Source organism: Anopheles coustani, chromosome 3 (genome assembly GCF_943734705.1).
Source record: "Anopheles coustani chromosome 3, idAnoCousDA_361_x.2, whole genome shotgun sequence".
Classification (NCBI taxonomy): Eukaryota; Metazoa; Arthropoda; class Insecta; order Diptera; family Culicidae; genus Anopheles; species Anopheles coustani.
The window spans coordinates 28,665,769-28,693,049 of NC_071288.1; the positions used below are offsets into that span (position 1 = coordinate 28,665,769).

General features: G+C 43.4%; 2 protein-coding genes across 2 annotated transcripts in view; one reads left to right on the forward strand and one right to left on the reverse strand.

Annotated features, from left to right (window-relative positions):
* Positions 1–19,829, forward strand: part of LOC131258921 (fasciclin-2) — a 50,725-nt gene extending 30,896 nt beyond the window's left edge. Inside the window, exons 2-11 of the mRNA XM_058260321.1 lie at positions 351–531; positions 1,134–1,187; positions 3,752–3,918; positions 4,522–4,646; positions 4,802–5,097; positions 5,241–6,441; positions 6,568–6,751; positions 17,332–17,533; positions 18,226–18,342; positions 19,694–19,829. Of these exons, the coding sequence (XP_058116304.1) occupies positions 351–531; positions 1,134–1,187; positions 3,752–3,918; positions 4,522–4,646; positions 4,802–5,097; positions 5,241–6,441; positions 6,568–6,751; positions 17,332–17,533; positions 18,226–18,342; positions 19,694–19,829 (2,663 nt within the window). The remainder of the gene's footprint in view (positions 1–350; positions 532–1,133; positions 1,188–3,751; positions 3,919–4,521; positions 4,647–4,801; positions 5,098–5,240; positions 6,442–6,567; positions 6,752–17,331; positions 17,534–18,225; positions 18,343–19,693) is intronic.
* The window catches only part of LOC131258941 (vacuolar protein sorting-associated protein 37B), a 492,072-nt gene that overhangs the window by 51,410 nt on the left and 413,381 nt on the right, over positions 1–27,281 (reverse strand). The gene's annotated exons all lie outside the window — the stretch shown is intronic.

The following is a 27,281-nucleotide window of genomic DNA, read 5'->3' on the forward strand; positions in this document are numbered from 1 at the left end:
GAGCCAAATACTAGACAGAGCGAAGTGAATGCTGAAAACCGACTGTATGAATTCCGGCGTCATAGACCTTCATCTGAAGGTACCATTTGTAACCCTTTCGAAGCGCCGTGACATACGGGGATGGTGTTTTAATTGACTTTTCCTGTCTTTCGGCCTGCAAAACTACACAGCAAAGCTGAAAATAAACACATCGTAACGGAATTGACAATTAACCTCTCCGGCTGCAGCACGCGAAGCTGGATTAAACCCCCCCCCCCCCCCCCCATCCCTCCTCCCCCAAAGGCGAAGGTCAACAAACGAATCTACCGGCTAACGTTCCCTTTTGTGTCGCCTCATTTTTCCATTTGCAGGAACTGCATCTTCCCAGCGCCAGAAGCAGCCCAGCCTTCAGATTCTGCCCGCATCGTCCGTGCAGCGCAAACCGGTCGGACATTCGCTGCTGCTGACCTGCCGCCCGGATGTTCCGGACACCAATCTGATCTCGGATCTCAGATGGAACGACAACCGCAATATGACTATCCTGCCGAAGCCGTAAGTAAACACACAATCTTGCTGAGGTCGGCTTTGAGCCTCAACATTGGCAGAAGTGCGTCCGGTGGTTAACTTAACGGGGTTTTTTTTTTATTATTTTGACATTTGGGCTGACGTCTTGACGGGGTAGTAAACAAGGTTCATTTTTAACCACACTTTAACGCAAATACGATCGTCTCTAAATTAAACAAAGTTTCAATTGGACTTGTTTTGCCTACATGACATGTGTTAAGATGCGAACATTTAACAATTTATCCAAGATTATAGTGTAACAAACAACTTACATTGTCCCTAATTGTATTAGAGTGAGTAGATGGAAAGTTAAATCAACCTAAAAACCCCCCATTCCGAACAACATTCCGATTGTTGTAGAAGGTGATAAGTTTCAATCTAATTCTCCCTTGTAGCCGTTCGTTCGTTCGTTCGTTCGGTTTTCGGAAAACCCAATTGAAAACTCGTAAAAGTGCAGTTGCTACACAAACTGCATTTCCATTATCCCCTCTTTGCGAACGCTCGCCCATCCGCCGTATCCCGCGTTTCCCGTGCTAAGAAAACTTTTGATTTAACTTTTGTTTCTCTGCTGATTTTATTCCCCGGTGTAGGATGAACTCTTACTATCCTCTGTACGATTCGAAAGGTCGTAAGCTTCCAACGAAGTAAGTGTTCCCCGCCTTTATTTTCCTAACCCCCTAGGAATGGTTGAAAAGCTCTGCGTTTCTGTTGTTTTTTTTCTTCTTTCTTTCTTGTTTATTCATTGTTGTTTCTGTTTCGTGCATATTTTAGTTGGTTTGCAATTAGTTTAACAAAAAGTGTCTGTCTTTCAAAACCCCTTTATATTTCATCTCACCTTTTAATGGTATGTTAATATGATTTGCTGCCAACCGCCAACGGCCCGGGGCGGTATTCGTTCCTCATCGCAATAAAAACGATACGGGCCGTACATTATTTGCGTGTTTTTTATTTTTTATTTTTAGCGTTATTAACACCGTCATCTCAGGCCCATCGTAAATCTCTAAGTTGTGCTTTCCTAATAATGCGTTGACCAAAGTCTATTAGTTGTGGCAAACACGCGCCCAATACACATGCACACCCACAACACTCGTGTCGCATTTGTACTCGGCTGCACTCGCGCTGCATCATTTCCGTTGTTTACGTGCTCTCCGGGGGACATAATTCGATTTTTGTACAGTTCAATTTTCCACTCGGGGGATGTGCACCTTCTCTTGGTTTTTGGTGCAGAATACTTCGAGTTTCACCCGGTTTGGTTCATTTTCGGTTTGTTTGTTTTCCCTCCCCACAATAATGCGATATTTAGAGAAACGATCTCACGTAGTGTGCGGCTTTCGAATCAAACTCTCTTGCTAACGTAATTATCGATCCCTCTTCCCCGTACGAAAACGAATCAGCTCTAATGATTTTGTGGACTTGGTTAGGTTCGAAAATTGCATCGGTGGCGTGTAGCAAAGCGCACAAAGCTAATTTAACCGAATTCAATGCAATTGCAATAATCATACAAAGCTTATAATCATATAAAAAGGCGCACGTTCGCCATTCTCGTTGTGTACCACACTGTCGCTGCTTCAACATATGCCAGCGCAATATTGCTGCCCAGCTTGGTTTCCCGAGCACACGTCGATGGTCTGTTGTTGTGCTTCAGTTTTAAATGGACCCCCTTCATCATCATCCTCCTCCCTTTCACGCTGAGAGTGTTTCCTACACACAACCGAGCGCCACATGTAGTTAGAGTTGTATCACACTTATCCGCTCGATGGCGACGCAATGGACCGTTTAAATGCCAAACGTGGCGTATAATCAAACGCCTATCGGATGCTACGGTGCGACGATCCCAGTAGACACCTTTCATTCGCCTCTCGCTCTTCATGTGCACCGTTCGTGTCGAGTTGGAAATTAACTATTGTACCGGTTAGGAAAGGCATTTACCTTCACGACTTCATACCGGGAATGTCCACAGGACCAACATCGCCACAGCGTCTTTGCTGCAGCGTCGATGCATTAATTGTATTATCCTGTTGCCGTCTTCGATGTGTTGATGTTTGAGATTCTATCGACATCTTCTCTCACCGTCCTTTCCTTCCTTCACTCATCCAACTACTAACGGACATCACAGCGAAATTGAGATGTTTGTCCCATCAGCATATTGGCGGCCCTCTGCCCTCCACACGGACGTCATATTATGAGCCACAGCTCTCATCAATCAGAAGTTCTAATTATGTCCGAATGAAGCCCGCCAGCTAGCATATGTAGCATACATTTCGCCTGAAGAAAGCGGTGCTGTACACACAACTATTCTAAATTAGCACACACTCTCCTTTCACTCTCTATTTCCCGGCTCCATTTTCCTGTTTCCCAGCGAGAAGAAATGCTGACACAATTTTCCCATGTTCGTAGTTCCATGCCTTCATTCACCAAACACACTACTCTCACCATCCATTCCTTCTTATCTTCACTGGCACAAGAAACACCAGTTGTGCACCTAGTGCTAACCTTCGGATGCAGTTTCGCCCCCGCCATCCTGTGTAACTATCAATTTTGCCTCGCAGTAGAACATATTAGTACAGCGTAGGAGTAATTAACATATTTCGAAGCGATTGATTTGTTTGCTTTCCACTGCTTCTATAGTATTGGCGCGAGGAAAGAGGATAGCGCTTAAATGTGTTCTTGACCGGAAAACGATAGCAGACGTCATCGGTATAAAATTGCTCACAAGTGCATTTCAACGAGCGGAGCCACCTTCCCGCCTGGGGTGTCTTGTCAACGAGCAAAAACTTATGCTGACGATGCGCCGGCTTTTCCATTTCTGGACTCACCAGAATCTTCTAGGAAAGCTTTATCCGCTTGTACAAGCGCCTGTTTCTCTTGCAAGCGTCGAAAGCAAACTAACTCCAATCGATACGAAATGGTTTCGCAACCTCACCCTAATCTTCGCCCCCTGTAATCTTCTCGGACCCCACCACCTGAACCGAGTGGGAAAACCTGTGTTCTTATAATTCTCCAGCACCATCACAGACTTTTCAAATATACGCACCGAATCTACTACTACTACCACTACCGTACGTGCTCTAACCAACCTATGATCGATTGATTTTACCCTCCCCCATTCCCATCACATCATTGCTGCGCGCTCCTCCCTTGCCTGACCGGATTGTGTCTGATACGGCGCCACGAACGCTTCAAATCCTCTTTTCCCCTTTTGTTGCAGGACGGGCCCGTCGTCGCCGGTGATCTACACGGAATCGATTGCGGGCGGTTCGGCGCTGGCACTAATCTTCAACTCGCTCCAGGAATCGATGGCCGGCACGTACTTCTGCGCGGCGTCCTACTCCGTCACCGAGAAGCTGAACGCGGCCGTCGTGGTCGAAACGTACGGTAAGTAAGTGGCTTTTGGCGTGCCGGCTGGCCAGCGCCTTTGTCGTGCCTGGCGTAAATTATCCCTCCCCCCCCCGGGCATTGGGCTAAAAATAACGTAACGGAACGCGTGCTATGGACGATAAAGATTTTTCTATGCTATATACACCATCGCCGATAAGAGAAATTCATTTACAAAGTTTGGTGGTGAAATGTTTGCATAACTGATTTTCGCACCATATTGCTTCTTGTCACGGCAGCAACGCGGAAAGTGTTCGAGCAAATTCCTTCGTGGGTCAAAAGTACAAACACTTTAAGCAACGAAACGCTCCTTGAGTCAAGCAAAGATTGTGTGCGGTTAAAGACATTTCTTCATGGTTGTATTAATGAAGAGAAAAAAAAAAACAAATTAAATAAAGTTTGAATAATAACCTGTCGTAAACTAGTGACCCGTCGACCACAGTTTAGTTTATGTTTGATTTTGATAAGCATCATCCAAGAACGTGTCTGAGTACGAGCTTAGAATGACGTAAACTATTGCATAGACGATTTCAATTTAAAAACTATAAATAATCCTCTGAGTTAATAATATTTTCTGCATGCGTTTCATGTTCTGTATTAAAGTTGCCATCACCTGGAAGGATGCACCCACCGATCAGCGCCCCCTTTCGGGCACGGACTACATCGTACGCTGCGAGGTAACGGCAAACCCGCCGGCAACTGTCGATTGGCTTCGCAACGGAGACCAGGTAAGACTTACGCTAATCTGTTAAATTTTACCATCGAGACGATATTGCAACGACGGCATGTTAGTCGACAGGAGAAGCAAATATAAACACCAACACACAAGCTCACACAGCTATAAACATTCTGACTTTCATTGGCCCTTCACAATTCGCTTCAGATTAAATCCAGCGGGCGGTATGTAATCGAAAACCGGGGACTGCTAATCAAGAACATCACCGAAGCGGACGATGGGCAGTATACGTGCCGGGCCGCCGTGATGGCGACGGGTGAACTAAGGAACCGTGAGATAAGAGTCGAGGTACAGATCATGCCCCAAGTGCAGCCGCTGCCGCTCGTGATGGACGCCGTCGAGGGCCAATCGTTCTCGGTGATGTGCAACGCTACCGGCAAACCGGTACCGGAGTTCCAGTGGATTAAGCGAGGCACCCAGCAGGACGCGGCCGACTTAGATAGGTAGGTTTCGCCACGCCACATAGAGTCAACACACACACACACTCTTCGCCCCGAGGCTTCCCATTGCGGGTTTCCTGATATGATGCACGTTCTAATGTATTGATTTTCCCCACACGCATAACTCTAATCCGCTTTGATGGTAGGTTTTCCGTCAATGCCATCACCGGCCAGCTTGACATCAGCAACGTGCAGCAGCAGGACCACGACAGCTACGCCTGTATCGCTCGCAATCCCGCCGGCCAGTCCGACTCCGTCACAAAGCTGAACGTACTGATCCGCCCGAAAATCATCGAATTCATCAACATCACCGTCTCGGAGAACGAGGAGGCGGTGTTAGTGTGCAAAGCATTCGGACGGCCCGCACCCGAAATCACCTACCGTCGGTACGGTTCCGTTGAGGAGTATTCGATCGGCCTCCAGGTCAGCGACGATCGCATCATCCTGGAGCAGACGACCGACGAAGAGAAGGGCGAAACGGCTGGCACGCTGCGCATTTCCAGGCTGGCCACCACCGACGACGGCCTGTACGAGTGTATCGCGCGCAATCGGGGCGACGTGGCGTTCAAGGTAGGCCACATCACGGTCGAGTACCGACCGATCTTCGACCACATGAAAGCACTGCCGCCCGTGTACACCTGGGAGGAACGACCGGCCAATCTGAGCTGCTTCGCCCAGGCCATCCCGAACGCTACGATCGAGTGGCGCTGGAATGATCGGCGCGTCCAGGACCTGAACGATCTGAACATGCGCATCGAAGATCACGGATTGCGCAGCGATCTGATCATCACACCGCGCGACCGACGCTACTTCACGGCGTACAAATGCGTCGCGCGGAACAAGCTGGGAAGTGCCGAGCACGTGATGGAGCTGCGGGAGGCCCGCATCCCGGAAATGGTAGCGCAGGCAAAACCGCGCATCGTCAGCGCGACCTCGATCACGTTCGACATTATGGCGCCACCGGTCGAACCCGGGCTCCCGCTGACGGCCTTCTCCGTGCAGTGGAAGGAGAATATACAGCCAGATTGGAACTTTGCCCACAATCGCACCTGGTCCCCGGACAGTCCGTACATCGTGGAGGGTTTGCGGCCGCAGACCGCTTACTCGTTCCGGTTCGCGGCACGCAATGTCGTCGGATTGGGCCAGTGGGGAGCTCAGGTGGAGCAGTCGACACCGCGCCGATCCGAACCGGAAACACCCCGGATCCTGCACACACCCATTCAGGACGAGGAGGAAGGTAACGATCCAATCGTGACCTCGCCGTACGCCGATCACTTCGATATGCGATGGAGCATACCGGTCGACAATGGTGAACCGATCGACATGTACCGCATCAAGTACTGCCCGGTGAGTTGAAATCCCCCGTTCAAATCGTAGATCTTTTGCCAATGTCGTTGGATTGTCTGTGTCTATTGGAATCAACTAACCCTCTCTTCCATCCCAAATGCTTCCATACTCCTCTTCTCGATCCAGGGCACGAAGGTGAACGGCTACTGGACCGAAATGGAGGAGCACTGCATCGAGCAGGACATCGCGCGCATGACCAACTACGAGATGCGAAACCTGCAGGCGGACACCTACTACCGGATAGAGCTGACGGCGCACAATGCGATCGGTTTCTCGAAAGCGGCCCACGTACTCATGAAGACCGCCCGAGGTGAGTCCGACAATTCCCTAGGCACAACCTACCAGGTTATCCCGGCCGGCTTCGGCGGCTTCTCGTCCGCCAGCAGAGGCCCCTTCTCTGTGCCCACTAATATGCCTAAGGATGTTACCTTGCTGTTGTTAACTGTTTATTTCGTGTGTAGTTTTGTGTTCGTTTAATCGCTTCGATACTTCGCTAATTACATGGGTGAAAACACACACACCCCTCCCTCGCGGGTCGGGGCGCGTTGTCATCGCCGGAAACGGTGTTTGTTTTTGTGACAAGTTAACAGAGGAAACAACAAACCCCGGTCGTGTTCGCGTTTCCTTTTTTGATCCAATGTTGCAAAAGAAAAAGGGTCGGTTCAGTCGATATAAACCAACGCGTCACAAAACATTACAAAACACTTATAAGCAACGTACATTTGTTGCTGCGTTGGTATTCGGTACAAGCGTATTTTAGAGGTAACTGGTGGCTTTGGAACACGAATTCCTACTATTTGCTCAGCATTACGCCAACGGCATTGGACTTTACTTGCCACCGACCGACAAAAATTGGATCGAAAACGTTTTGTCGTAATTGTAGCTCTAAATAAATCTAAAAAATCAGCAAATTACATTTTTGCATTCACACACATTCAGAAGTACAACTCTTGCGTGGTGAAATCAAGAAAAAAAACTCAAGATTACAACACTTTTTCATTCCTTTGCTCTGTCGTAGACTGTCTGTAGAAATGCTTGTAAGAATGCGTAAATAATTCTCTTCTTTCCTTCGTTTTGAGTTCAACAAGGCTCGTTCATTTTGTAATCGATAAAAGTTTGGGTAGCTTTTTGATTCCATTTTAACTTTTTTTTGCAACATTTTCTAATTTTTTTTTGTTGCAAATGTATTGTTCAGCGTAGCAAATAAACAGACACCAAATAGAAGTGGAGTGCATTATTTGGTAAATTGGTTTTCTTGTGGCTGGTGTACGATTTTAGTGAAGTAATTTTATTTGAATAAGTGGCCTGAAAACCATCCGGAGATGGAAGTTAAACGGTAATAAGTAAACTTATTGCGAAGCACTCAAACCTCTGAATGTAAGTGGATAGAAGCAAGAGTTTAATGTAAGAACGAATTGGTAATAGCTAGTTCTGTATTATTTTACCCGTGTGTAAATCCATATGAGTTTACATTGTCGAAAATCTCAAAACAAGAGTAAAAGAACTAATCTAAACATAGTAATCTATAAAAATGTTACGATATGGAAATGCAATTGTAAAAAGCTTTGATAAAATAAAATCCGATTGGCAAGAGAAGACGATGGAAGAAACAAATCGAAAATTGTAACACTAGCGTGAAATTACTAAATTAGAAGCACAAAATGTATTGCACTTAGCCTTGGCAAAGATACTGATGAGTCGACACTCCAGAACCAACTCATATACACGTTTACTGAGAGGATTTATACGTTTGTGTTATGATGCTGCCGTTTATACTACCTTCTAGCGATCTATTCTCATTTTCTTCACACTATCTTGGCTTGACTTCAAAAAATTCTTATTGCGCTATCCGTTTTTCTGCTCTCTCGCTTTCTGTTCTCCACTTTCTCGCTTTCATTTTCTGAAAATCTCTTCGATTTCTCTTGTAGTAGTACCATTTTGTCTACTTTTCTTTCAAACCTTTTCCTCTGCATGTCTTCGCGATGTACGAGAATAAATACTCAACCTGTTCACGGCGATAAGCTTCCAGGAGCGTGTTGTTTTGATGTTTCGTAAGAAAAGCAAGTTACTGCAAGAAATTCATTTAGCCCGAGTAAATACGTTACAAGTTGCTCGCTGGAAATCATTTCGCAGTTGTTCCGTACAACACAAACGATATCGCTAAACGAGCCAGGGGAACGAACGATCTAACGAACGATGAAAAAGCGTATACGAGCGGAAATCGTTCGTGATAGTTTTTAATTAGATTCACTCCTCCCTGCAGGAGAATGTTTTATGCTTAGTTTTATTCATTTTAAAATTCCACACCAATACTACCCATCGTTGTTGCACTTTGCTGTACCGAAGGTTCTGTGAGGGGCCGCACGGCGCCCAGTGAAGGAAATTGATGTCGGGCGGCATTCTTCCAACGCTGTCTTGCCTCAGTGATTCCAAATCTTTCATCGTGTTTGGGTGAAGTTTTTGCAAAGAATGAAAATAATAAATTTAATATTTCTTTTTATAAAAGTATGTTTATCTTTTATTATTATTTACCGCTTAAAGAATCGGTGTTAAGCGCAAAGAATAACTTGAGTGATTCACTTCTAACTTTCGCGAACAAGACTCCGGAAGCATTAATTACTTTTGTGTTTGCTACAGAAGCTGTTTTATTTCATGCTAATTAAAGCTAAATTTGTTTGATTTGGACAAATTAAACAGGATGTTTCTAAACATCAAGCAATACAGACTTGCGAGCGGTCATCCGTTTTCCAGCCATATTCACTTCGGTTTCGTACGCTAAACTTTTCCTATTCGTTTTGTTTTCCACGTTGTTGTGTTGTGCTTTTGTGTTTGCGCCTCTTTCCCAGCCATGTTATCGTTTATTGGAATAGTTTCCTTCGATGTTCTTTACTGTTGCTCTTGTTGGAGGTTCCGCGGTCGGTTTGTTTAATCATTCCATTCTACAGTTTTCGGATTCCCAAGCGCCAAAGACCACACCGAAAAGTTGCGAAAACGTCTGGCTATGCACAATGTTGCTTGTTCCCTCGCATTTTGTTCTGGCTCTCATTCCACATTATTTTGCATAGCATTCCAATGTGTTCGTTCAAGTGCAATTTTATTTGTTTTCTCGTTTGGCTAAATTAATTTCCGGCCACTAATTTCCGCGCCTTTCGTCGTCGGGATAGAAGCAAAAGCATGCTCCCGGATTCTTCGCTCATCCATACTCTCTCCGCCGTCCGGTTTCTAAAATATGACCCACCCGTGAACCACCAGATCGCTGAAACCGCCGGCAAGGGTTTATGCTGATCGTGTCCGTTCTTCCCAGAACCGTCTTATCGGAATCGACTGGCTCGAGTTGGTGGTTTTATTTGCCGCGATACTGTTTATTTGTTTTCCTGTCTGCAAACAGCAGCGGCACGGAATGGAGATGGACGAAACGGCGAAAGGTTAGGAAGAATTTGCACATTTAGCACGTTTCATTGTCCGTGATGGAACCTACGGCCGTAAAAATAAATTGCCGAAGGATAGAGACGCAGACTTTGTCACCATTTCGTCCGTCGGTTTTGCATTTGCCTGCGGTCTGTAGACGTCCTGGTACGAATCGTGCTACAAAGTCAATGGTTTGTTTTAATTTATCTTTGAACGAACCAAACAAACCACGACACAATGACGCCGACACTTGCTGCTTAAATGATTTACAGTTTCATGCTTTCTTGACTATTATCGTAATCTTTTTATTCATTGTCAGGAGACCACTATGTATGGCTTTGTATTTTCTTTGTAGACTTTATTAATCTTTTGAAGTTACTATTAGATGCTAATTTGTTTAGAAATTATTTTATTGTAATCCGTAATTATATCATAGTAAATGACTTTCTTTAGCAGCTTGCCCTGCATTTATCGATGACTTCATAAATATGATCATTTTTTTTCAATTACGAAAGTCATATAGTTTTTTTTAATACTTGGATTTTACGAGCTCTAAACAAAACGATCGTTTACGCACAACCGATCCGTTTAATCGCCTGTACACAATATGCTTGTGGGAAAAAACATTCCGTCATTAGTTGGTTATTCCAGAATGAATTAATAGCCGTAAAATTCACTCCCTTCCGCTTGTTTAATCCACTTCATTTGATTGGCTTTAATGAACCGGAAATGTGAAGGACTCATTCACCAAGCCTTCTAGGCCTGAAGCTTTAACAGATTAGCAGCATCTACACCAGATTTGAACAGAAGTTTAATACAAATGCTTCGTGAATATTTCTATTACAGCATAATAAAAACAATGTTCATTGAAACCAGTGCAGTGTGGGCATACACTTTTTGTAAATAGTAACTGTTTGGATTCAGTAGAGAAAATGTAACTGTGTTTTGGTTTGCTTTTTTATAATCCATTTATGTTTCCTATTTAGTCCTTCAATGTAATTTGATCGCTAGTGTCTGAAATCACACATATTTCCTTCGATTGACAAACGCTAAATGTTCTGTAGAGTAGAAGCAGTTACTAGAAAAGTGAAGCATTAAAACATTTGTGTGGAGAGTCAACATTGTACACAAACCAAATTATTAAATCATAGTTGCATGAGCTTGGTTTAGTGCGAAACTCTTTCGCCCATTTCGACCTAGAGCTGGCAATTAGAGAACCAAACGTTCCCAGTATTAAACAAACCAGACAATCCTGTAGAGAAACTGTGACAATGGGAGATAATCAATTGATAAAGGATGTACCGTATCCTTTTCAACTTTCTCTTATTGTTCCTATTTTTCTCTTTTTCTCTCTATTTCTCTTTCTTACACTCCGCTCTACCACTGGCAACAATCTGCCATGGACTAATCCCCCATCTAAACCCCACCCTCCCACACATCGGCCTCCACACTTTCGACCCTTCCACGGCCACGACCCCCCCCGCTTCGCATCAACCATGTGATCACACGGGTTTTCGGTTTTTGGGGCGCATCGTCCCTAGATAATTATTACTCCGGTAGTGGGAGCGTGTTCCTGGGCGGCCCCCAACGTTGGTGGTGGTGCTGGTGCTGGTGGTTGTGTTGGTCATTCGTCCTTTCAGCTCTGCCTTCGGTAGCGGCCGCCCTCAGTACCACCGGTGTGGACGTTAAGGCGGGTGGTGGTAGTGGTAGCGAGCGACGTACTAGCAATAGCAATAGAAAAAACTGTGTGCATAAGGACAGCGGGTCTTAAGAATGGTGGTGTCGTGGGAAATGTACGAACACGGAATAACGCGTTCGAACGTTCGTAGCCTTGCGAATCATGTTGGTAGAAAATTAGTTAGAAAGTCTAATGAGTTCACGATCGTTACACGAAGGTCGAGCGGCAAGTCATCGACATGTCAGGTACAGGTGGATTCAGAAATTTCATCCTCCGACGATCACGCTCAATTGATAGGATGGTAATCAAGTCGGAAAGCAAACGTTAATTAATGTAATTCAAACGAAACCGTAATAGCTGTGGTACGAGTAAACGAACCAATCAACCTAAGCAGTTTTGAAAGCAGTAGAAAAAAAAGAGAACCGACGAGTATGCTCCTCCATGCAATCGAACCTACCTATGATCAAGACTTTGGACCGAAATTCCCACCTTCGATGTTAATCAAACATTTCAATCAATCCTACGCCGCACGGTAAATATTTGCATGAAAATAAATTTCATCATAAAGCAACATGTCAAATATGCTTTCTCAAAATTGTCAATAATTTAACTTTCGTTCGATTGAATAATTTCCATATGAACGATTCAGTGTAAGAGTGGGAGCTGGTTCATATGGAAATGGATCATTCAGCATACAATTTCCATAAATGTTCAAATTGTTGGTATATATATGTTTGACACTTTCTTGAATTCTTGTGAATCAAATAATAACGCCTTTGATTGACTGGATTAAAACTGATCAGGAAACAACATATTTGCACTGTTTGGTGAAATCTTCGAATTCAATATGAAATTAAGAAATTCTATTAAATTCAATGCAAAGAAATAATCCAATGCAACTTTAGTAGCAGTTGAAAATGAGTACACACTGTATTAGTAAATCTAGAGCCAAGATGCGTGGTGTGGAGCCCTGGAAAGTGTCAAAGCGAGTAACTTTACACGTTAGTACCGAGGAAATATTAATGCTGAGATGCTTCCACCGTGGACCACGATGGTCGGTTTAGAGGTGAGTCGTATTTAAATTCTTTTGACCTTTCCCGTGTAACTACAAACGCTGATCGATGGTGAAGGATGGAAGCTCTCTGTTTCGTAATAATTGGACTAATTTTCTTTAGAAATCGATTTTTAACACCTCTGCTTATTTTACTGGCTCTATGTGAGATCTATATTTTGTACAAAAAACAAACAGTTTCCACCTCTGTAATCCTTTTACTGACTGAAATTATTGCGCCGAGTTGAACGGTGAAACGGAAATACTAATCGAACAGCATTCTCCTGTTTGAGAACGTTGAAAAACGTTAAATTCAAAGGATTTAAAACGATTCTTCGACGAGAATAAAAAACCAAACTGTATGTCGGTATCGAAACTTGCAAAGATGCACTGCAAGTTATACTAATTCTTACTATCTGTAATACATATGAGCTTACGTACTTTGAACACTGAAATCTCGGTCTGTTTGATACGAATTTATTTACTATATTGGATGGCATAGTAGGTTAACTAGTTTCCAAAAGCCTTAACTATATTGTGTAAAACTGTGAATTTGTGTAGAAACCTTTGCATCCAACAACAACAGCTTGTTGGGAAGTTAAACTTTCAGCTCTTTTGTTTCAAGTAGATTTTCATCAACTATAATTGTTAAACATCTGAGACAGCAATGAGCGAGAATTCTCTTTTACGTATTATCATAAGGATAGCTATGATTTTCTTTCTACTGTGAATGTTGGTTATATTAACTGCTAGTTGAGAAAGATAAATTAAAAAGGAAGTAACAGTCACTGCCAACCAGGTCATTGTGTTTACTACTCTAAAAAAAAAAATTACACGCAAGATTTTTCAATACCTGCGCGATAATGTTGGTAGTGTATACATAAATTTTGTTGGAGAAATACCTGTCAATGTGATACAACAAGGCGCACGATACAAATTCAAACGATATCCATGTTAGTTAAATAGATTCATCCGCGTGAGACGAATGCATTATACTCATTAGACAATTTAGAGGCTAAAAGAAAGTGTGAAAAGTGTTAGAACTGCTCGTAGCCAATTTTATTGATCATGTAAATGTACATAGCCAAATTGCAACCGAGAGCACTGTAAATAGTCACTATTACATCCAAATTGTATCTTGCCACCCTTCAGACAAGTTTTGCGCTCAGTTTTTTTAAACTATTTCCACCTTTTTATTTATATTATCATCGAAATTGTCATCTAACTGACAATCGCAACATCACTATCGAAAATAGATATCTTTTTACCTTTTTTTTTAATTCTTCAAACGTGAAATGTTTTGCTTTTTTCATTACCCTTGAAAAAATCTATTATTTTTGAAAAATTTATTCTTGTTAAACCCGATGATTTTGAACAATGGCGAAAAACTATTCGAAAATTATTTTTCTTATGTTTTTGTAACGAAACGAGAACCGTATGTTTCTAGAAACGGAAAAGTTATAGTAAAATAATGTACCTTAGCGCAAATCGTAAATCCTATCAAATGGTTCTTGGACATGCAGCGGCGTAAAATAAAATGTCTCTCTGTATACACTCTCGATCCATTCAGCGCCAGCGTGTGGTGGTCTTTCTTTCCCATTTCTTTGGTTAGTTTCATCAATGTATTTCGCTTTCGTATACTCCTTACGTAATAAAAAAACAAACAATGAACAGAAAGGACGTTCGCGGGTAAACCCATTTGTAGTAAGTCAGTAGCAAAATTCACACTACGGAAAATTGTGGTAAACACTGGAACAGGAATGTCGTGCACTGCAAAGTACAGCAAACCTGCGGTCAAGCGATTTATTAAAGCCTAGATTTCACTGGAAAAATGTGGGAGTCGACCACTGAAATGTGTTTATTGCCTTTCATATTTATGATTTCCTACCATCGCGACTAGCGCGTGTTTGCTTGACAAGAGTATGGCTTATTCGAAGTCGGTCACATGTGGCTTGTTTTATTTGTTTTCGGTTCAAATTTGTATTATATACATGTGTACATAAGATGCAAATGTTGCCCAAACAGTATCGTACAGGCACCATCGAAGACAATAAAGTAATGTTATTAGTTTGTGAAATCCATATGCAACATTGTTCACCGCAGACATCATAATTTCTGGCGAGAAACTGAAACGACACATAAGTGATAAGTGATGGTTTTGGGTTCCTAAAGTTCTCCAGCAAGAAGCTACACTACCGCAACGGTTCAAGATTGGTCAAGTGAAAGAGAAGGCAAGAAAATGAGAATATCGCTAAAACGGATGTCTTTACAACGAATATCATATGGCGTGCACATGCATGGAGGCGTGCGCAAAATCTATGGTCTCCGGATCATGAAACATAAGTTAGGTTAGTTGATCTTGTAATGTTATAGAGAAAACTGGGAAAAGATCGGGAAGCCATCTGTTTCTTGCAAGTAAAAATTAGGAAAGGTAATCTCCAAAAAAGAGATATAGAAACAAACCAAATAAACCAGCGAGAATGTGGGGGAAGTGAAAAAAGTACATTAACTGCATGGTTAAATCAAATATCAAAACATGGAAACATTCAATCGATATAGTGGCATTGTTGTGCTTGTACATAACTCGAATTCTAGTGGAAATTGTACACGTACACGATAATCATGCTCACATTCGAGAGGCAAAATAAGTCATAATAAATCATCAACACTGTCTAACGAACATGGGGTGGTTAGTTTTCTACTAATACCGCTGGTGACAGGTGGAACATATAATTTCAGCATAAAAACCAAAACATAGTCCTTACAAGCTTTACCGTTTAGTCCCAAAACCCCCCACGAAGTAAGCAAACGCCCGTTGCTTGCATTGTGCTGAAACGAAAAAGAAAGGTGCAGAACATCACATCTAACCAATCCAATGAACTGGTGTGCGCACAAGCTCTCTCCCTTTCCATCGCTTTAGGTTCCGAAAGTGAAGGTAATTATGCAAAGAAAACTTTTTTACAAAAAAAAAAAACAATAATAACAATAAAACTGTTAGAGTTCTGTAGCACCCCTCTACCAGTTCAGTTTATATCTTCTAGCTATCACTATTACCTACACCCCTTGATAGATTCTTGTTAAAAAACGTTAACTTTAATCTCTCTTTCACACTCACATACATACATATAGTCACTGTTCTAAATTTCTATACTGTTCTATTGCATCGTTCTATATTGTTTCGTGATCGAAAATTGCAACATACGAAAACACCTTCACCTTTCCGGGCAGTGGATGATTAATTGGTTGAATGATTGTATATATGTTAACGTTTCATTTTAAATAAGATCTAGAATAAGTTTTTTGTTGAAACCAAGTTAAGTCATCGAAGAACGTTTTCGTTTAAACACAAACCCACCAAGGTTCATAACAACACCATAAGGCTCGAGGTAGAGAAATAAATTTCACATCAAAATTCCACCTTCACACCTGCACTCAGAAGAATCACATAATCTCACCCGAAACGCAGCATAATCGAACATCAACACTAGCACATACCGGTGCATAGGTGCGTTATTCCAAGTGGACCACGAACTACTACTAACCAAACCGTTAATCACAGACGAGAAATCAAAATACACACCATCTGGTTTCCACATACGACACGCATAAATTCGGTCGAATTCGAGCTGACACACGATAAGGTGGATTGACAGACGAGAATCCCAATGCGTCGCGAGCGCAATGGACCCTCAGAACTTTGTCTTTCATTTTCCACCACACACCATAACCTAACGCACTCCGGCGCCGGTTTCGGATGCTGCGAGCAAAACAGATCCGTCCGGGCAGTTCACCAAACCAGCATGACACGTTACGTTTGTTCGTTTCCTTTAGTGCATGATTAAACTTTCGGCCCTCCCCCCTCCCGCCTCATTCCAGTGGTGCCGCAAATGCTGCAGTGCAGCAATGCCGACCCACCGCCACCGCACGAATGTATGCAGCTTATTTTACTACGTTCATTATCTGCCACATCCCAAAGGCAAATGCTTGTGTGCATGCGAAAGTTTTGGCGCTCAGTGTGAAAAATTAAATAAAATCCATTCGCATACTACCGTGGAAAACGATGCAAATGCTTGGGGGCGTTTGAGAGAGAGAAAAATCCTCGTAACGAACTCGAACGCGAAGGGTTGGAACTTTGGAATGCTATTTGCATGTCGGAAAATAGATTCCGCAGAGGGCCCCGGACGGTGCGGGGTGCGAAACAAAACCATTAAACCACCCCAAGCATTCGCTAATTCCTTTAAAATATAAAATAAGCTCCAACTGTGGCTGTGTGTGTGAGTAGATGTGCATGTGTCTATAATTATTTGCCTAAGTTTCCCACAACGTATCCGCTTTCTCTGCTCTTCGTTTCCGGGAGGCTACAATTCTGCTTGCTGCATTTTCGCTGGGAAACTTTTAAGTTCTATTAAATGTGCCACATTGCTTTACGTCTCGGGCCCGGATCATAGCACTCCGCTTTCCATTGGCATGGAAACGGGTGCCCGAGAGCCATTGGTTATCTCCTCTTGCAACCCCTAAGTTTTCCATTTTGCGATCCAACACTTTCGTTAATTAATTTTCTAAACTTCTCTAGTGGACCTTTTCTGTACAGCTGTAAATATTGTAACACTGACCATTTTAGTGTATAGTACTCCGGAAGGAGATTCGAGTGAGCGTACTCACTTTCTCGCATATCAACCAAACCGTCCGCTAATGTGTTGTGCGTTTTTTCTCTTCCAAATTTTCTTTTCTCCTTACCCCCATCGGGACGCAGGAATTGACGTGGTTCTACGCGTGGACAGCCCTACCTTGTCGTCGGCGGCCGTGGTCGGAATCGTTATCGGATCCGTGATTCTTCTGCTACTCATCGCTGACCTGCTCTGCTGTGCGTTCGGGAATCTGGGCTTCTTCGCAACACTCTGCCGCAAGACGAAGCGTTCCCCGTCCGATCTGGACGACGAAGCGAAACTCGGAAGGTAGGTCACTATGTTTGCAAACGATTCGGTTAGGGTTTTTTGGTTCTGTTCTGTTTCGTTTGTTAGTCTGTTTTCCTCCACCTTACGTTTGGTACGGTTTAGTGTGTGGCCTCACTAGTTCACTAGCACTTAACCGAACCATCACAATCACCTCTAACTCTCACCGACTACTGAGGTTTTGACGTTCGAAAGAGGATCCATTCGCAGCAAGCTGTGTTCGAGCTTCGGCGACATTGATCCTTTTCCGCATATGACATCCTTTCAAGTAGCGGTTGTAAACTAACAATTACTTAACATAACTACCAATGTCACACCTGATCACATCATGCTATTGTTTTTTTTCATCCCCTTCTCCCTTTATGTCCATGTCCTACTCTCTCTCTTTCTCTTTCTCTTTTTGTACATACCCATTTGCGTGTGTGTGTGTCTGTCTATTGGCACGCCTGGTGTGCACCTCCCGTTTTGTTGGGCTACGTTCGGGCAACGACATCTGTGTGCGTTTGTGGGTGTGTGTGTGCGCTGCACAATGCTATTGTTTTGTCGGACACACGCAACGTCCTTTCCCTCCTACCAACAACCCATACTCACACACACACACACAATGTTCAACAACCGATATCTCCAACCATCTCATCAACTCCACACGAAACTCCTCAATCGCTTCGCTACAATACAAATAACCACAACCCAAGTCTATACGGTTGGCGTTTTCCGCTACCCTATTGCAGTGGCAGCCTGATCAAGGAGCGTCCGCCGTCGCCGTTGCCGCTGCCGCCGCCGATCGTGAAGCTGGGCGCCACCACGCCACTGTAAGCCTTCCTAAGCTGCAACTGCGCACGTCTACTACCACCAGTACTTGCATGCCTTTCGAGCGTGTCCTTACGGGCATAAATAGTTTCTTTTGTGCTCAACCGGATACTTCGTCCAGTGTCCGCCAGAACTTTCGTTTGCATTCAGTAATTTTCTCTTTCGTTGTCCGATCTTGTGCGTGCAATTTGACGTACATCCATTTCAAGAGGGTTCGTGGAAAATTTGATGGTCGGTTCCATACTGCAGCATTCCATTATACGATCGTTTGTTTTTCTCACTTTTACTTATCACGTTGTACTTCAACTATCATCGCGGGCATTTTAATTACCCAAGTCCCGCTTTCAAGTACCATTACTACACGAACCCTCTGAGGTGGAACATAGCAGAATTTAAATTGCATCTGAGTACATATTTTCTTGTCCATTTTTTCTACAAACTGCATGAGTATCAAGTGCGTCGGAATGAATTTGAATTATAGTTTTTCCCTTTTTGAATTTAGCTGTCGATTGGCGGATCCTTTTTCCTTTAGTTTCTCCTATGTTTTAGTTAAAAATGAATGCGGGACTTGATACCGGCCGCATGCTTTTTTGATACTGTGCTGCTGCATTTGAATTTGATTTTTGTTTTCCGTGTGATGAAGAACAAAACAGAAGAACAGCAGAGTAGATATTCAACTTTAAAGGCACTCGCTGAAAATGCAAATTTTTCTGCGCCATACGTTCCGCGGCTTTCTCAATCCTCTTAAGTGCAACTCATCGAAGCAGCATATAAAGTGCATGCAACTATAAAGTGTGTCCTATGTTCCGTTGTGTTTTCAAGCTTTACGTGCATTTAAAGGGTATAACATACTGTTTGAACACAAATTATACGACAACTTTAAAGTGTTCCAGCTTGACCTCGAATTCACTTAAATGGCTATAAACTTGCTAATGTTTTAAAACTGGGACAGTGTCGCTCACAAAATTGAAGCGATTAGAAAAGAAAAACACTTTTCCCACTCTAGTTTTTCGTTTGGAACGAACCTTGACAAAAATATCATTTCATTTCATATCATAACAGCACCCTAAAATCATTAGTTCTCGCCAACACAGCATCGCTTATCTAATTTGCTTCAGTAAATTTGCATTATTTTCTAAGTTTATTTTGTAAATCTACCATCCATATCAAGTACTTGCTAGTTTGAATTTACAAGCACTAACATGTTTTACAGATAGTCAAATAGCCTTTAAAATATTGCTTTTCGTATTGCTTTGTGTTTGAATCGCTTTAACTTAATACCATGCTTCGTTTAGTGGTTCGTTATTAACCAAAATCATCTTTCCTTCGCCCCTTTTGCTTTCCGCACCACAGGGAAGACGAAAAGCAACCCCTCAACACCCAACCGGGAGCGGCCACCCCCGTCAAAGTGAACACGTCCGTCGAGTACGATGGGCGCGTTGTCCACTCGCGGAGTGGTGAAATTATTGGCAAGAACTCGGCCGTGTAAGAAACCATTGCGTTTGCTCCTACACAGACCGAGGCCCTCTGTTGCCCCGATGGCTTCAACCGGCGCATTCTTTAGGGAAAACATATAAAATGCAAAACCATGCGTGCCACAGGATGCTGCAGCCAGAGTTTTGTGCAGGACAAGGGACAAGGGAAAAAGGGGGAAAACAACGGTGCAGCTGCAGGTAAGATGATGTACGCCTGGGTACAACAGGTGCGAACAGGAAAAACAGAAAAAAACAACCCGTTAGTATATAGTGCGAACGCTGGATTTAGGACTGAACAGAGATGCGGTTCGAATTCGACATTCTAATACCATTTAAAAATCGACTAGGTTAGGCTCCGCTTTCCCCGTGTTCCTCCGTGTAAGCTAAGCACTACGAAGTAAGAGAATGTAAACAAATCGAAGTCATTTAAGTGTAGTAAAACCAAACACAGCTAACAAACAGAAACGTGGGGAGGGAAAACCAGATAGCGTAATAGTATCGAAAAAGATAAGCATGGCCAGAGGAGACTTATTAGTCGTGCTGTTGCAACGTAAATGTCCGGAGAACCGCGAAAGTATTGACTAGAGACAGGGAGAAGGAGGGCTACGTTTTTTGATGTAACGGTAAGACAGACGCGGAAGCGTGCAGGTAACCCTCCGGCAACCGGCAATTCCCCCCATTGGATTGTGTGGCCGGGCGGAACGTAATCGTAAGTGTGTCACTCATATTGTGTGCAGTTGCAAATGGCAAAGGATCTTTTTTTTTTAGTTTTTGCTGACGTTCGTGATGTGATATATTACAAAGGAGGAGAACATTTAAAAATGAAGCCTTTTTGCAAAGATTAACAAAATATAGTGGAACAAACTGTAGCATGGAATAGGACTAAACAGAGCGTAAGCGCGTAACGTTCGAGTCACGGAACGATGATTGGTGCTTTCTGCATTTTTTGTAATTTTGTTTAACGTTTATTATTTTTCCCCTCTAACCTCAAATATGAGCACACTACTTTTGATCTAGTGCTTCAATCTGGTGGGTGTAAGAAAACTTTAAAAGTAGATGTGCTTAACAGCTATGACTATTTTACCTTGGACTATCTCATATTTGAATTAGAAATACGCCATGCTACCGTAAATCGCCTCAGTTCTGGTGTAATTATGGCGTGTACGTTGGGTGATTTTGTGGCCATCCATAATGTCGCAGATGGTCGGCGAGTCACCTTCAATTAGAGGCAAAGTTAGAACACAACTCACGTAAATGCGCAAATGCGTTACTCAGTTCCCCTGTAATTATACACTTACCGAATTAACACTCCCTCTACCTACAGGGAGCTTCTGTAAACTATAACGTGAACAAATCAAAGATAGTGTTTAAGCAACATATAGAAATGCAAGTGCTAGAGAATGCTCTGTCTTTTTTTTAAATTAATTTTGGCCTTGGTCAAGCTCAGGACCTGGCTCAGTTATACTCTATGCCCCCGCCTCCCCAGGGAGTATGTGTATAATTTTGAAACGGTGTGAACGCACTACGCTCTGGACAGGCGGCCACTTTCAAAAACGTTAGTTTTGCTTCTCGCAATGCGTTAATCGTTTGGTGTCTGTTCTGCAATCGCTGTGCTTTTCGACAGAGTATTACATGTGACGACTATATGCTCCCTTTACAAAAATTGACCAGATGAAACCTCCGTAATGAACATACTATAAAGTAACAAATAACACAAGTGACAATTGAAACAATCTAACCAAAAGAGCCAAATATTATCGAAACCACAATTTAACCAGCCTACAGCAGGGCGCAAAGAAAGACTATTTTTATCGGCTTCATACTATTTTACAGCTGGTTCGAATAGGTAGGAAGAGGGGCGAGTCAATCAGAACAAACAAGAAACAGATGAGATAGTATTTTGTGTTTTTTTTTTACCAAGAAACCACTAAGATGTACTCAAAATCATTTTTTTCTGCACCATCCTTAAACCCTCAGCACAATCTCGATCTCGACAAGTGGACGAAGATCGAGAAACAGGTTAACATTTAACCATACCATTTACCTTACATAATATCAACGCTTTTTGGCCGTCCGAACCAAGTGGAGGAAAGCGTGGCTTTTTACTAAAAAAAAAAAATTTCCAACCCCGCGAAACCGTGGATTATTTTTCGAATAACTCCGCTTCCACTATTGACGTCAAATCAGAGGAAAACAAAACCACCCACCATCATTTATCTGATCATAAAACGGGGGAGAGAGGTTAAGAAAGTGCTCGGATCTCGTTTTCAATGTAGAATGTTTAGGAGCCCCCCCATAAGCAGGTGCAGTGCCGCGATGAGCTACAGCTTCATAGGATTCGGACGTTGAAAGATCGTAGGAACGTAAGCTCCGTAAAACTTTTCCTTCCCAAAGACAAACGAATCGGCCAATCGGGAGCGCTCCAAACCGGGCAACCCTTTTTCAATTTGATTTCGCAGAAAGGGTAGCGCGCGTAGAGTACGGTAAGGAATTATGTTATATTTATTATCCAATTATTATTATTGGTATGTACGACGATCGACGACATGAAATAAAAAGAACTCTTTTTTTAGACAACTCATGCGCTATTTTACATTGAGGGAGACATACTGATGACATTTTCAATGACCATTCATTGTGCTTATGTGATATTTTTGTCATATAAGCTTCATCGTAAGTAGTAACGATTCTCATATTAAATTACATTTCAATGTGACCCATACCATACTTACAGCAAGAGATACATGGCAGAAATATTCATCCAGCTTTGCGGGTAATCGGTTTCAGCAAACGACCAAACTTACCTCCAACATCAGCCACACATCCAACGACCGAAGGCAGCACTCTTCGAGAATTGCTCTTCCACGATTAAGAAGCTCGCCCCCTCAAGTGGTGGCAAGTGTCGAGAATCGCTGCTCGAAAGCGATTGCGTGCAAGAGCGGAGGTCGGTGGAGCTGGACGGCGCGTAAAAGCCACACGTATCATCGACCAAAAACCCGAACGCAGACCATGCTCTCCATCCCGATGGGGAGGAAATAAATTTGCGGCGGCACATTAAGGACCCCGGGTCGTCGTGAAAAAGTTAGATTGGATTGCATCACTTCACCGCAGAAGGTAAACCTCTTTGGGAACGGCGGAGGACGCGCTAGATTCCATAACAGCTACTTGTGTTTCGCCTCTGGCTCCGGTGGCTCCAAGACGTAGCTCGAGGAGATTCTTCGATTTTCCGTCCGTGCAAAGCTTTCTATTGAAACCCGTATTTCAGGTCCTTGGAGAATGTACGATCTCTGGTTTTCGGTGCAATCCGGGATCGTTTCCCACCGAGTCGCCCCCGGTGGGCGTGCGGGAATAATAGTAATGAAGCTTACAAATTGAATTCAAACACATGCACCGAGGGACCGCTGCAACAACGACCTTCGACCGACCTGGCTCTTGGGCATCTTGGGTAGAAGATGTTGGTATGTTGCTACAGATTGCTTTCCGTTTCGCGGCCCAGCATCTTCGATCGCGGTTGGTATCTCCACAGCAAACTCCCTGGCATGTTTCCAAGACTTCCACGTAAATACCACGATGCGGCCAGAGAGAATGGAATCGGACCGGTCGGAACCACCCGAGCGAAACACTCCGGAAGTGTACGGAAGCATCCGATCCCTTAGGGATTTCCTCGTGCACTTGTATCTCAATGGTCGGGGTGGCGAAAGGTGGGGTGGTAAGAGAACCGTAGCAGGGCAAATTAAATTGAGAATATTTCGAAACAGATTTCTTCACACGCACCCGCTCCCCGGTTTCCCCCCCCCGTGACCACCAACGGGCAAGTCTGTTTGTGTGTTTTAGTATGGAAAAAATTGAAACAAACACAAGCAATCGTAACTTTCACCTTTGCCCCGGCGGGAAAATCATTCCGAGGCCGTAAAATGGCATATAAAATCTAAGCCCTTCGACGGCAGACTTTCTCGCCTTACCACGGCCGATTTGTGGTCGGCGTTTTTTTTTTTCATCCGGCCACCCGGGAACGTTGGGACGTCTGGGTGGTACATGTCGGACAGTGTTCCCAGTAAAGTCTGATGGGTTCTGCCAACGGGCCAAAGGGTCCTCTTAAAAACAACGCATAAGAACTCTGCCCTCGACGGACCGATACTAAAGGATACAGCCTCCGGATGTGATTCGAAGGGCCCCAAACCAAACCAAACCAAACCAGAAACCCAAGTCACTAGTGGAACGATTTTCTACTGACGCCAAAAACAGTTACATTCACACATGGTAGTTACGGGTGCATGTTAGGATGGCTTCTGGACCACCATCCCCATCCCCTTTCCTCAAGTGCTTTAAATAGAAAACTACAATCCGAATTAAGGTACGGTTAGGGCCATTTCTCGGCCGGTCATAAAACCCTTTTTCCCCGTCGAGTTCCTTCGTTTCGGATTAAACAGCCGTAGGGGACCGTAAAGGGTAATTCTTTACGACGAATGAAATGGACTTTTCAGAGTGTTCAGATAACGTTCCCCCCGATGCGACCGAGCATTAGGGCCGGGGTCGAGCCGCTCGTCTGTTACGGAAATACAGGTTTACCACCTGTTTTCCGCATTTAATAGCAATATGAACACTCTGGATTATCTCCCGGGGCGTTGGCACAATAGTTCGAGGGGAAATATTAGACAGACACAACACTGGACGGAAGTTCATGATTCAAAAGGATTTGTTAGTTTATCTTGGGCCGTTTACTATTAAAGCACCTCCATGCTCCTTTCGCCAACCGGAAGTATCTTTAAATACAACCAGGGCGCATCCATCCACTTACACTGATTGCGTAACAGAAGCGACCGGGGAAAATTGAAAGGATTTTATTGTTCTAGAATTTTTTTTCCCCTCTCAACCTCTCCGTCTAGCGTATCTTTGCGAACTTCAAATGGCCCGCACCGATTCCTCATAATATGGAAGTCGTACAACTTACATCAGATTTCCCGAGGCCCCCTAAACTCAATTTAACTCCGCAACATCTGATAAGCGAGACAGAGCAGCAGCCATACGAGATACGAATCGTATTATGGCTTCCTGACGGCGAAGGCAGATTCACGCAGTTCAAGCCAAAGGAAAATGGGTTGTTCTCTTGCCCTTGGTGTGTGCAGAGTTTTCTTGCGGAGGCCAATGCCCGTGGAACCGGAATTTTCATCAGATTAAAACCTTAGAAGAGTTCTGACATCCGCATGTAATGCTTCAAGTGATTTGATTTATCACTGCCGGTCATCGCTAGCATTTGACAATGGCAGGACATCTGTTGACGCAGTCTTATGGTTGCCTGCAATAATTTGCTCTTTGATTTTATCAACATTCGAGGAAAAATTCAAGATTTTCTACACAAAAAACCTAATTAATACGCTTTATTAAAATTATTAATCTTGTGAACGACAAATAGATACTAATAGATAGATAGAGTTCTATCTATTAATTTCTATTATCTATCTATAAATCGGATTCTAAATCTTTTAATGAAAGGTTCATGAATCCCAAACATTCATTAATTTTAAAAGACAGAAAAGTAAAGCCCAACAAATAGCACATTGACAGAACCACGCGTGAAAGATTCATGAAAGATTAATCAAAGATTGAAGATTCGAATCCCATAAGAATCATTAACCAATCTGAATGAGGTGCAAGATTCATAAGGTACAGCACTACTAGATACACATTAAGGCGTCTTTAAAGAATTAAAAATTTCAAGCATAACACAACAAAAATCTTTTTTTTTTAAACTTACTGATTGGTATTTATTTGATTTCCGGATCCTGGAATCACAATAAAACACGAACAAACAACAGAACATCCATGTATGGTACATTTGCTTGTACATTTTTTCATAGAACTAAATGCTTCTATCGTGTTAATAAACTCGTTAATAATTTATAGCAATACAAAGCAGCTCACTGTCAACAGTTGTTAGTATTCCATTACGAAACGAACTGGAAAATCTACAAAAACTACCCTGGAAACCATAGTTTTCCATTGGCATTGATGGATGGTCGATAAAATAGCTACAATATATTTTATCGACCAGAAAGTGATTTTGAAAATCAGTAATAGCGCTAATCGCCACAATGTTACAAATCGCCCGAGAAACAACCAGATTGTAACAAATTGTACAATGTATCTGATTGCGTACCTTCTTTAGTAAAACCGAATGGACAACAACCCCATACAATGTGTGAGTGTGTGAGTCCTGTTAAACGCGTGTTTTTTTTTATTGCTTGCGCTGATTGCAAATTAATCGCGGTTTCCGAAAACCCAACTCCACGTGCCGAGTTTTCCCGTGCGGATCCTCCAAAGCCTTCAGGCGAAGAAGCAACCATCATGGACGAGCTACCGCCGGGAAAACCTGTAGAAGCACGAGCGCGCGCTGGTCGTGGCATTGATCGATGGCGATTCGAATCGGGGAGAGAGGACACGTCGGTCCCCCCCGAGCGGCGACGAGGTCGGACGGATGGAGCGGCGATGGTGATAAAATGGCGTTCGTGGTGCCAATTTATCATCGGAACGGGTGTGAAACGTAGCGCTCCGCTGGTGTGTGTGGCATGCCGAAACGGACGAAAATTACCCACCAACCTTGGTTTAATGCCACATCGATAAAAGTGCAATCTTTTATCTACCACCTCACAGCCGTTCGCGCCGAAGGATCCTTTGGTGGCGTGATCTCGAGTGTGGTATCCTGGGGTTTTTTTTAGTTCTTTCCCCATTTTCTCCAACCCTCTCTACCGTCGGGAAACTTGACCGTAGTGGCGTGCATAAGGGCCATCACCGCCATCCTGCCACAAGCCAGGGGTATCATAAAAAGGAATAAATAATGTAGCCGGTGCTGATGGGAAGCTGTGACGCGATTTTCCCATTCCCGGCCGGGTAGACGGAATATATCAAGCGATAAAAAAAAAATCCCATCCTTTTGATCTTCCCCAACCAGCGCTGAAAATCCCGGCGCTTCCGATCGATGCCTTTGGGTCGCTTTCGCCGGCAGCTCGTACCAACTAATCTTACCCGATTAAGGACGTCATTAGATGGAACCCCGTTCGTCGCTATTACGCAGAAAGGAATCCTGGGGAGAGAAAAAAGAATGCAAGCACTCAGAAGACGCTAAAGAGAGTAGAGCGCGTAATCGACGGCGCAATTGGAAGCTTATTTTTATTACAAATCACCCGAACGTGAGCCTTTATCGGAGTTTGATTTTGTGGTGATTCGTTTGAAGGTTGTTTTTGACATAACCGTTGGATATTGCTTTAACACGATCAATTTCCTGTCAAAAAAATCCCATCAAATCTCCAAACGGAAATTTAAATAAAACAAATGGTTCAACCTAATGAAAATTAATTATTTATAATCCGAACCGAAGCCATAAACAATCATTTTAACGGATTACGCGCGTCCACGGAGTTCGAGTGAAACCTCGCTCGGTTTATCCGTTCACGTTTCCTTTCCAACTG